General features: G+C 37.7%; 1 protein-coding gene across 1 annotated transcript; it reads right to left on the bottom strand.

The window, feature by feature from the left end:
- Positions 1-7796: 7796 nt before the first annotated feature.
- Positions 7797-10229, bottom strand: LOC136234944 (DEAD-box ATP-dependent RNA helicase 39-like). The gene is made up of 5 exons (XM_066024434.1): positions 9702-10229; positions 9125-9214; positions 8845-9030; positions 8367-8504; positions 7797-8228 (listed from the first exon to the last, which is right to left on the bottom strand). The coding sequence occupies exons 1-5, from the start codon at positions 10197-10199 to the stop codon at positions 8058-8060; spliced, it is 1083 nt and encodes a 360-aa protein (XP_065880506.1). The 5' UTR covers positions 10200-10229; the 3' UTR covers positions 7797-8057.
- Positions 10230-10539: the final 310 nt, after the last annotated feature.

Genomic DNA, 10539 nt, shown 5'->3' with positions numbered 1-10539 from the left:
TTTTAGCTCTAAGAGTAAAAGTAAGAGGTTACAGAGCTATGGTAAGAGGTTAGTTCGGGTCTAAGCTAAGCCAAATAAATAGTACTTGTGTAAGCCAATAGAGTACTTGTATAAGCCAAATAGTACTTGTCTGGTTACTATGCCTCGTTAGTTCTCTATAAGAGCTTATTCCTTGAGCTAGAGACTCGATTTACCTTACCTCGCTCGATTTACCTTACCTCGTAAGAGAGAATTTCTACCTTTCTGACTTACCTTGAGCGTCAGTTCCTTACCTTGCTTCCTTACCTGTCAAGCAAGTAAGGGTAAACCTTACCGAATTGAGAAGTTCCGTAGCTATGGTATATGGATCTATTTTAAGCCTAAATATAACATTATTTGGTCATTTTTTAGCCATAAATGGATATTATAACTATATTTATAATTAAAATTATATATATATATATATGTATTATCGTAAAAAAAATGGCCCTTTTTAGTTCTGGACCCTGGACGGCTGCTCTTCTGGCCTATGTCGAGGGCGACCCTGATTAGAGCAGAGCCTTTACTGTTACATCCCCTATGATTAGCAATTATTCGAATGCAGTGGTGTGACTTCTTCATCCCAGATACTAAAGTATGGGATCGGGGCAAACTACAATTTGTTGTTCAACCTTATGAGGCTGCACTTATTTCTCATTTGGTAGGTGTTTTCTATGATTATTTTATTTTAACCATACTTTGTTTGTACTTAACCATAGAATCTACCCATATTTGGTAGTTCCTTTTTCTTCAATGGATGATAGCCTCCTATGGCACTATAGTAAGGATCAGTTGCATGCTTCAATATACGGGTACTGCCTGCTCTAATAAATGTGATGCAATATTCTTTCAGTTGAGGGATGGAGGAAATTATGAGATCTTTTTCTTCCTCCTAAAATTAAAGAATTTCTTTGGTGAGTCTGCTCCAAATCGCTTCCCATTAGAAACCAGCTTGCGGATAAACATATTTATATTATCACAAAGTGTGTTTTGTGTCCAAATGATATCAAATATATATGACTAGAATCTCTTATCAGTTTGTGCTTATACAATCTCATGTTGGATGAAAGGGAATTTATCACCCTTTAGTGCAGGCATAAATGAAGTGGCTAACCGGTTTCTGAATCACTGTAATGTCGCAAGTTCTGAAGTCGCTGCACAGTCTGGGATTATCCTCTAGTCTATTTGGCAACAATGCAATCAGCTGGTCTGGGAGGCAAATACTCATCACCGTCTTATGTTATAGAAAGCAGCTTCAAACTTGTAGCAAACGAGAAGGAGATGCAGACGAGAAGCATCCAAGGTTTTGGTTCTATGGGACTAACAATAGGAGACAGACAACAAACATGCTTCATGGATGCTTCCTCTGGAGGGCACCTATAAATGCAATTTAGACGCATCCTTGTTTCAGGCCGAGGGAATGAGTTGGTTAGGGGCAGTCTTGAGGAGAAGCGATGTGAGTGTCTAGGCCCTGCACAGTTCTTACTTGCACAACCACCTTGAGGTCAAGACAACAGAGGCCATTGCGTTTAGAGAAGGTATTTGGTGGGTAATTTTGCTGCAAGTTCAGAATGTGTGGTTTGAAAAAATCATAGTCGACAACATTGTTTCCAAGAAGGTTGATCTCTTTGAGTTTGGAGGTGTAATCCAAGACTGTAGAAATTTGCTTGCTTCACGCTAGGATTTTCATATGGCATTTGTCCCGAGATTAGCTAACGGTGTCGCTCATTCAATTTCTCGACAAGCTCCGTCCAATGCTAATAGTCTTACTTCATTTATTGTTCCAAGATGGCTTGTTCTGGCTTTATGTAAGGATAACTCCATTGCTTCCTAATAAAGGCGTTCTTACCTTTAAAAAAATACTTATGGTTAAATTAATTTACCAAATCACAACTTATATAAATAAGTTAATTTGGTGGCCTTTACAGCCGGTCCCAAGCCCGGACAAAGGAGGAGGGTTGCGGTAGGTTTGTGGCGGCCAGCGTAAACCTTAGCCACATCTTATGACATGAACCATAATATAAATACCGTTGGGGCGTTCCCTACTCAGCGACGCGCTGCACTTCCTAGACCCGGGTGTAGTGATAAATGTGCAAGGGTTGCTAGGTCGTCGTCCCGAAGCGGCGCGCCACCCCAGGACCCGGGGGTGGTGTCAAATATGCAAGGGTTGCGGGTAAATAAGCTAGTCCACGGTAATGGTAGGGGTAGGGGTAAGGGTAGTAGGTTACGCTTTGGGACATGAAACATAGGTTCTTTGACAGGAAGATTAGCTGAAATTGTAGATGTTATGAAAAGGAGGAGAATAAATATATTATGCCTACAAGAAACCAAGTGGGTTGGAGCTAAGGCTAGAGAGATAGCTCCTTGGGGTTATAAGCTTTGGTACTCAGGAAAGGATAAGGGTAGAAATGGAGTAGGTATTCTTATTGATAGGGAGTATATTGATGAGGTAGTAGCGGTGTCTAGGAAGAGCGATAGAATTATGAGTGTTAAGCTAGTGATAGGGGATGAGGTTGTGAATGTCATTAGTGCATATGCGCCACAAATAGGATTAGATGTGTCTATAAGACAAGCTTTTTGGGATGACTTAGAGGAAGTGGTGCAACAGGTTCCTAGGGATGAAAAAATGGTACTAGGGGGTGATCTCAATGGACACGTGGGTTCTAGGCGAGATGGGTTTGAGAGTGTTCATGGAGGGTATGGTTTTGGAGATAAGAATGAAGCAGGAAATGATATTTTGGAATTCGCATCAGCCTATGACTTTAGTATCATGAACACATGGTTTATGAAGAGAACATCCCACTTAGTGACTTATCGGAGTGGCGGTAATGCGAGCCAAATTGACTTCTTCTTAGTAAGGAGTGCTTGGAGAAAGAGTTATATTAATTGTAAGGTGATCCCTGGTGAGAGTACGACAACCCAACATAGAGTAGTGGTGCTAGATTTTCGAAGTAGGAAATGTATAAGAAAACAAACACCTCAAGTAGAGACTAAGATTAAGTGGTGGAAATTGCAAGGGGAGAATCAACAAAAATTTGTGGATGAGATGACCAAAAAAGATATTTGGACTTGCAATATGGATTCAGATATAGATTCGATATGGAATAAGATGGAGCATAGTATAAGGGAAGTAGCGAAGGAAGTTCTAGGGGAATCTAAAGGTAGCATGCCACCGGGTAAGGACACATCTTGGTGGACAGAAGAAGTACGACAAGCAGTAAAGAGTAAGAGAGAATCCTATAAACTATTGGGGAAATGTAGGAGTGACGAGAACTACGAAAAATACAAAGAGGCTAAAAGGGAAGTAAAGAAGGTCATACGAGATGCTAGAGCAAAGGTGAATCGGGATCTGTATACAAGATTGGATACGAAAGAAGGGGAAAGAGACATATATAGAATTGCTCGGATGAGAGATAAGAAGACGCGAGATCTCGGAAAAGTTAAATGTGTGAAGGATGTGGACCAGAAAGTCCTAGTTGGAGATAAGGATATCAAGGAACGATGGATGTCCTATTTTGATGACTTATTTAATGGAGATCGCCAACAAGATGTTGGAGATATAAGTATCCATCACGATATGATAAATCATGAATGCCTGCGGAGAATTCAAAAGGGTGAAGTCAAAATGGCATTAAGTAAGATGAAGTTGAAGAAAGCAGTAGGACCTGATGGCATCCCTATTGAGATTTGGAGATGTTTGGGAGAAAGAGGAATCGAATGGTTGACGACGTTCTTCAACAAAATTTGGAGAAACAATAAGATGCCATCAGAATGGAGGAAAAGTACCTTAATCCCTTTGTATAAGAACAAAGGCGATGTCCAAGATTGTGCCAACTATCGGGAAATCAAATTAATGAGTCACACTATGAAACTTTGGGAGCGAGTGATTGAACAAAGGCTAAGGAGGACGGTGAAGATCTCGGAAAACCAGTTTGGCTTTATACCGGGAAGATCAACTATGGAAGCCATCCATCTAATGAGACAATTAATGGAGCACTATCGAAATAAGACGAAAGACTTGCATATGGTTTTCATTGACTTGGAGAAAGCATATGATAAGGTACCAAGGGAAGTACTTTGGTGGGCCTTGATAAGGAAAGGCATTTCGCGGAAATATATTGACATCATAAAGGACATGTATGAGGGAGTATGCACGAGTGTACGTACTAGTGTTGGGAAGACTGAAGAGTTTCCTATTACGATTGGAGTGCATCAAGGTTCCGCACTAAGCCCATTTCTTTTTTCCATCGTTATGGATGAACTAACAAGTTCACTTCAAGATGGTATACCATGGTGCATGCTGTTTGCAGATGATATTGTGTTGGTTGATGAGACGAAAGAAGGAGTGGAGATGAAGTTGGAACTATGGAGGCAAACTCTAGAATCTAGAGGCTTTAAGTTGAGTCGAAGTAAGACAGAATATTTGGAGTGTAAGTTTAGCGGCCGTAGGAGTAGGGAGGCAGGGACAATCACCCTAGATGGGAGAGTTGTTCAGGCCTCGGATTGCTTCCGGTATTTAGGATCTATTATCCAAACGGATGGAGAAGTAGATGGAGATGTTGCTCATAGGATTAAAGCTGGTTGGTCGAAGTGGAAGAGTGCTACGGGTTTCCTTTATGATCCCGGCATTCCTAATAGATTGAAGGGAAAATTCTACCGGACGGCAATTAGACCAGCATTGTTATATGGTACGGAGTGTTGGGCAGTGAAACACTGCCACATCCATAAGATGTCGGTGGCGGAGATGCGTATGTTGAGATGGATGTGTGGTCACACGAGAAAGGACCGGGTGCGTAATGAAATAATTAGGACAAAAGTAGGGGTCACATCTATTGAGAATAAAATGAGAGAAAACCGACTAAGGTGGTTTGGCCATGTGAGACGTAGAGCGCTTGATGCGCCGGTTAGGAGAACCGAAGAGTGGCAAAGGGATGTAGTGGTGAGGGGTAGGGGAAGACCTAAGCAAACTTGGAGAAGGGTGATCGAGAGTGATATGAGTTTATTGGGAATTGAGGAAAATATGGTAGTGGATAGGACGGAGTGGAGGGAGCGAATTTGTGTCGCTGACACGACTTGATTTTCACGGTTTTATATGATGGTTCATGTTAGCCGACCCCGAATCATTTCGGGACTAAGGCTTTGTTGTTGTTGTTGTTGTTGTTGTTGTTGTTGTAAAGTCATTTTTTATATTTGTTTTAAATCACTCTATTTTAGAGCAAATAGTTATGACAACAATTTTGACAAAATAAAAGAATTTGCAAACGACTCAAACCATTGAGACGTTCTTTTAAATCGAGCAAACCATGAACGTTTTTTTTTTACTTTTCCCTAGTTCTTTTTTGGGATAAGCGCAAAAAAATGAGTATAAACAAATATCTCTTATATTTAGAGAATACAACAGGTAGATTATCTCTTGGGTAATATTATATCGGTGAGTAGTCGAGTGCTCTATCTACTATATTGATTTTCATGGTCGAGTAGATCAGGTGATGAATTTGTACAATTCAACTATACGTTGTTTAAAGTCGCATTTTACCAAGCATCAATCACATTGTTGTTGTCTGTGATTAATCCAAATAAAAGAGAATACATAAATATTAAAGTTAAAGTAACAAATATTAAGTGAAAGTCTATGAAAGGGTATGAAACACTTAAACAGAAATAAAAAGAACAAAGTTAGACAAATATGAGACATGTATTAGCAGTCTACTTAAGACAAATTTTGTCACTATTGCCGATCATCTTTCAGGATACAACAGATTACGTAAGTGAACTCTTACTGTGTGTAAGGTGTTATCACCAGACAAAGAGAAGAAGAATACTTCGAACAAACAGAGAGAAAAATAATTTGAGAGAGTAGATTCTGGAGTTTTCATTTTTTGCAGTGTGTAAAAAGATGACAATTCGATTTTGTATAAATAGAAGTCGAATGGACACGACTATTCACGAACAGAGATGAATGTTCATGAATAGAGGTGGCTGTTGGAATTAAAATTAACTAAATAATTAAACTGTATTAGCTGAACATAACTTAAAGTATTTTAAGAAAAAAATTAATATGCTGAAGCAAAAGTAGGCCGACCACGGGCCCCCATTTTGGTGCGGCATTCGCACTTCCAACATCGTGCAAGTGCTCCCCTAACCCGGTGATCCTTTGGTTGCACCCCCTACATGTGAGAGCTTTTTTCTCTAAAGGCTTGCAAAGACCTTTTACTTATAAACTAGTGGAAAATCTCATTTCTTTGGGGTGTGGAAGCTTAATTTCTTCTTATCCTCTTTAAAACCATTTCAAGTGGTTCACTTTGAGCATCAATTTCTCATTCATCATTTGTCCGTTTTGAGCTTATAAATATACCATTAAAAAGATCTCATAGCATAGAATATGTTGATGTATTTCAAGTTATTCTAAACTGCATTTATTCGTTCTATATTTAAGCCTTAAGTGTTTATTTGCATAGGATCGGTAGGTAACAACCCTTGAACCTTCAATTGTGAAAGTATATTTATTTTACTAGCTGACTAGTAGACGCGATGTGTGAAGTATATCGTCATTTACACAAACGACATAATAATTCAAGAACAAGTACCAATATAACGCAGTATTGGTTCTCATGGTTATGAATGTCTCATGGCTCTGCAAGAGTTTCAAAGAACAAAGCCTCATTAGTCTCCTTTGAAGCGACCCCACTTCACTCTCACATAGGTGATTTGTATTACTGAGAATACTTACGCACATTGTATCATTAAAATCATAGATTAACCTTTTTCCGTTTTTATATCGTTGTTTACATCATATGAATGGACTTGGGTTTAACCCCCGTAATGACCACATCCACAAAAGGTTTATGCAATTAGGTTGTCCATTTGAACTTAGATCTTTAAATCTCCAGTCAATAAGATAGAGTTTTTCTTCACATAACGCCTTAAATTCTGATGGGCATTAATCTCATTCCTTTCGATGCCTTTTCAACATGATCTCGGTTTAACCTTTTGGCTAGTAGATGTGCAATATTATTATTTGATCTAACAAAATCAACAAAAATAACACTTGTTAATATCAATTGTCTAACAGAGTTATATCGATGACAAATATGTCGATGTTTACCGTTATATATTGCACTCTGTGCTCTTTTAATCGTTGCTTGATTATTACAATGTATACAATTTATGCGCACAAGCTTTGGCCATATTTCTAAGAAGTTCAGTAGCCACTCAGCTTCGTCTCCGGATTTATCCAAGGCTACAAACTCAAACTGTGGAGTAACAGCAATAAGTATTATGAGTATTAGAGCAACTGCAATTCTAATGAAAATTCAGGATTCTCCAATAAGTATTATGAGTATTAGAGCAACTTCAATGATGTAATAATGATTTTGACAATCCTAGAGGTGTGCTATCTATTAAAATAATAGCTGAGCGATTGAAAATTTCAACAATATTATCACTTTTTAACATCAATTTTGACCTTTTTTAATATAAAAATAATTTAAAAAGATAAAATTAAAATAAATTATATATAAAATGATGATTTGTGTAACTATTATGACAAGTTTTGGAGTTGCTTATCACGAGAGCATGTTTTTAACAAAAGTTAGAGGACTTTTCATCTTTTGTTTGCCTTTCATTTCAAAATAGAGTTTCAAGTGTTTGGTTAGGACTTCCTATTTACTTTTATACATGAAAAGTAACTTTTTAAAAAGTAGAGAATCCTTACTTTTTGAAAAAACAACATTTTCCAACCGTAAACAGCAAAATGTAGAGTAACAACAAACAACACGTAAACCAAACGAACCCTATATATATATTAAGAGACGGTATGAGCCAAACAGACTCTTAAGTCCTAGGCAACTTTTAGAACACTCTATTTGAGTTGCCCACAGCTCGATTCACATACTTCAAAAACAAATATTGAACTATGCGTCGTATCAATTAGAAATTACCAAATGGTACTATTATCCAGCATTTCTCTTACAAAATCTTACACGATGCCATTTACTATTTATTTACACATCCAAGAAGAAGCTAATAAATCCTTTACTTCAAGAACCTGTTGTAAGGGACTCAATAGCCTCAACAAGTTTCCTCTTGAGATTTTCTGATGACATGATCATCTCATAAACCTCTGTCTCTTCCATTTCGAGCAGCATTGCACTCACTTTTCCGTCATTATCACGCTCCAGACGATTCACAGTATCACTTTTTCCTACCATCTTTGAAACAATTAAGTAAACCAATTCAATAACAGCAACACCAGTTTTCAAGTAGTACACACAAATTTCTGAGAGAAAGACAGAAGAAAGCAGCAGAGAGTAAATGTAACATTACACCATAGTGAAAATCCTGTATACCTTGGTCAATGTGGAAGTGGTTATAACAGTCTGCAGTCTTTGGTTATTTGCTGTTGTAAAATTCTTTAATGGGGTTATGATTTTGTTGATTTCAACAGCAAATCCATGTTCAAGCATCACATCCGCATCATCCAATACCTATCATTATGTATTTTCCAGTTACTTTCAAAGAATAAATACTCCATACAGGAAACTCGGCAACTTCACTTTCAAACACTAACACACATACAGCAAAACAACCTTTATCTCATCAAGAGAAGAGGTCAAGATTTTAAAAGTGACTGACAAAATAATCCAAATTTATGATGAGATTTAAGGAGCTATAGTAAAACAACAGACTAAAGGACAAATTGTCCCTGAACTTGTAAGAAAAAATCCCATTTACCTCAAAAAATTAATCTTAGGGTCAATTGAGCTTCATGGAAAAGTTCAAGGAGCCAAATTTATCTTTAATCTATAAAACAAATTACATTCTTACCAAGTATTTGACATTATCGAGTACGATACTGCCTTCCTCCATCTGCTGGACAACTTCATCAGGCGTTCCTATTAGCATACCAATTGGGGAATTTAAGATATCCTCTGGAGACAAATGGTTAGAACCACTTTCTGTTGCACATTTCAATCGTGCAAAGTCACTGATCAACTTAGCTACACGATATCCCTTCACAGATCAATTCGAAATCAATGGTTAAATTATAATGCTCAAAATAACATTACAAAACAAAATACAGCAAAAGATGTATAATGACAGTAACCTCATCAGAGCTTTCCGTTGTAGAGCACAAGACAATAGCCTTGGGGTGCTTAGGCTTCATTCTGGACAGTGCTTCATCTTGTCGCAATAGCTGTAAAAAACAATCACCAAATGAGAAATCTTTACTCCTGTTCAACCACATTGTGGGCATATTAGTAGAACAGGTATTGCATTTTATGCCTGACACATCTAAGGAAACTTGGAACTATTCATTTAAGTTAATTTGTTTTGAAACTGTCGACACTAAACACAAACATGGCATATGAAATTTCAGCAATTGAATTTCATTTGCTGCTTGAGAGGAAAGATCAGAACAAAACGGGTCTAAAAAAGAATAGCAAGTCAATTTTAGAAGAAAATTCTCGCTGTGGAAACATCAGTCAGAACATGAGAAAACAAAAATAAGTGATGTAATATTCAGATAGACATATTATCAAACATTTGATATGCAAAACTTATTGCAAGCACAAGAGAGACAATTTCCACATCCAGAGGCACTTTTCTACATTATTTAGCTGCGAAAAATGAGAATGCAAGCAATTGAACCGAAAAAAATAAGGCATTTGAAAAAACAAAACCTGGAGAAGAGGCAGTAAGTAAGCCAGAGTTCTACCGGACCCATAATCAGAACTCAGAAGAACACATTTCCTTTCTAAAATTACAGGAATCGCAACAGACTGAATTTCAGTTGGAACCCATACATCCATATCTCCGGCAGCCATTACCATCTCCTCTTTCAACCCCAACTCTTCGAAACAAGACACCACCTTTTCCCCATCCTCGACACTACCATGGTTTTTGCTTACTACTTGAGCAGCAGCGGTAGAGTTTTTCGTTTCCTGGTGTTGGGTATTTGTTTTTAAAGAGCCCTGAAGCTTCCTTTGCCTAAATTTTTCAAGAATAAGCGAGTCTTTGTCGGATTTCGTTTCCAACTGGTCGATTGCGTTGGTTTTTGTGGCTGTGGATAGAGACCTTGATAATGAAAGATGTGTGATGGATGATGATGGATTGGTAGGTGTACGGAATCTGTGAGAAAGATAGCGACTCAGATAATATGATTTCATTATTCCTTTCATGCTTTCTCTCTGTTCTGGCTGTTCAACTGAGTCGTGTCTCAACTTAGAAGAAAATAACCTCTCTCAATATACAGAGGGTAATTAATTTATTAGTCCCTATATTTTGACAAAACATACTGTTTAGTTCTTATATTTTCAAAAACACACGATAAGATCCCTAATTTTTTTCTCGACGAACTGTTTAGTCCCTAACTTTTTTCTCGGTGAACTGTTTAGTCTCTGTCGTTAGACTCCCATGAAGATTCTGTTAGTCAATTTGGATTTGAGTCAAATTAAACTCACCATTGAGAGTAAGCATGAGTGATTCGATTATGGGTTAGAGATTCAAACCTAACAGGAA

This window comes from Euphorbia lathyris, chromosome 7 (genome assembly GCF_963576675.1).
Source record: "Euphorbia lathyris chromosome 7, ddEupLath1.1, whole genome shotgun sequence".
In the NCBI taxonomy this organism is placed as follows: Eukaryota; Viridiplantae; Streptophyta; class Magnoliopsida; order Malpighiales; family Euphorbiaceae; genus Euphorbia; species Euphorbia lathyris.
The sequence above is the reverse complement of the archived record's forward strand: the minus strand, read 5'-3'. Positions and strand labels throughout refer to the sequence as shown.

Coding starts and splice junctions, on each gene's coding strand:
- LOC136234944 (XM_066024434.1), bottom strand. CDS start 10,199: ATGAAAGGAATAATGAAATCATATTATCTGAGTCGCTATCTTTCTCAC. Junction 9,031..9,124: donor CAACGGAAAGCTCTGATGAG/GTTACTGTCATT, acceptor TGATCTGTGAAG/GGATATCGTGTAGCTAAGTT. Junction 8,505..8,844: donor TCGATAATGTCAAATACTTG/GTAAGAATGTAA, acceptor ACATAATGATAG/GTATTGGATGATGCGGATGT.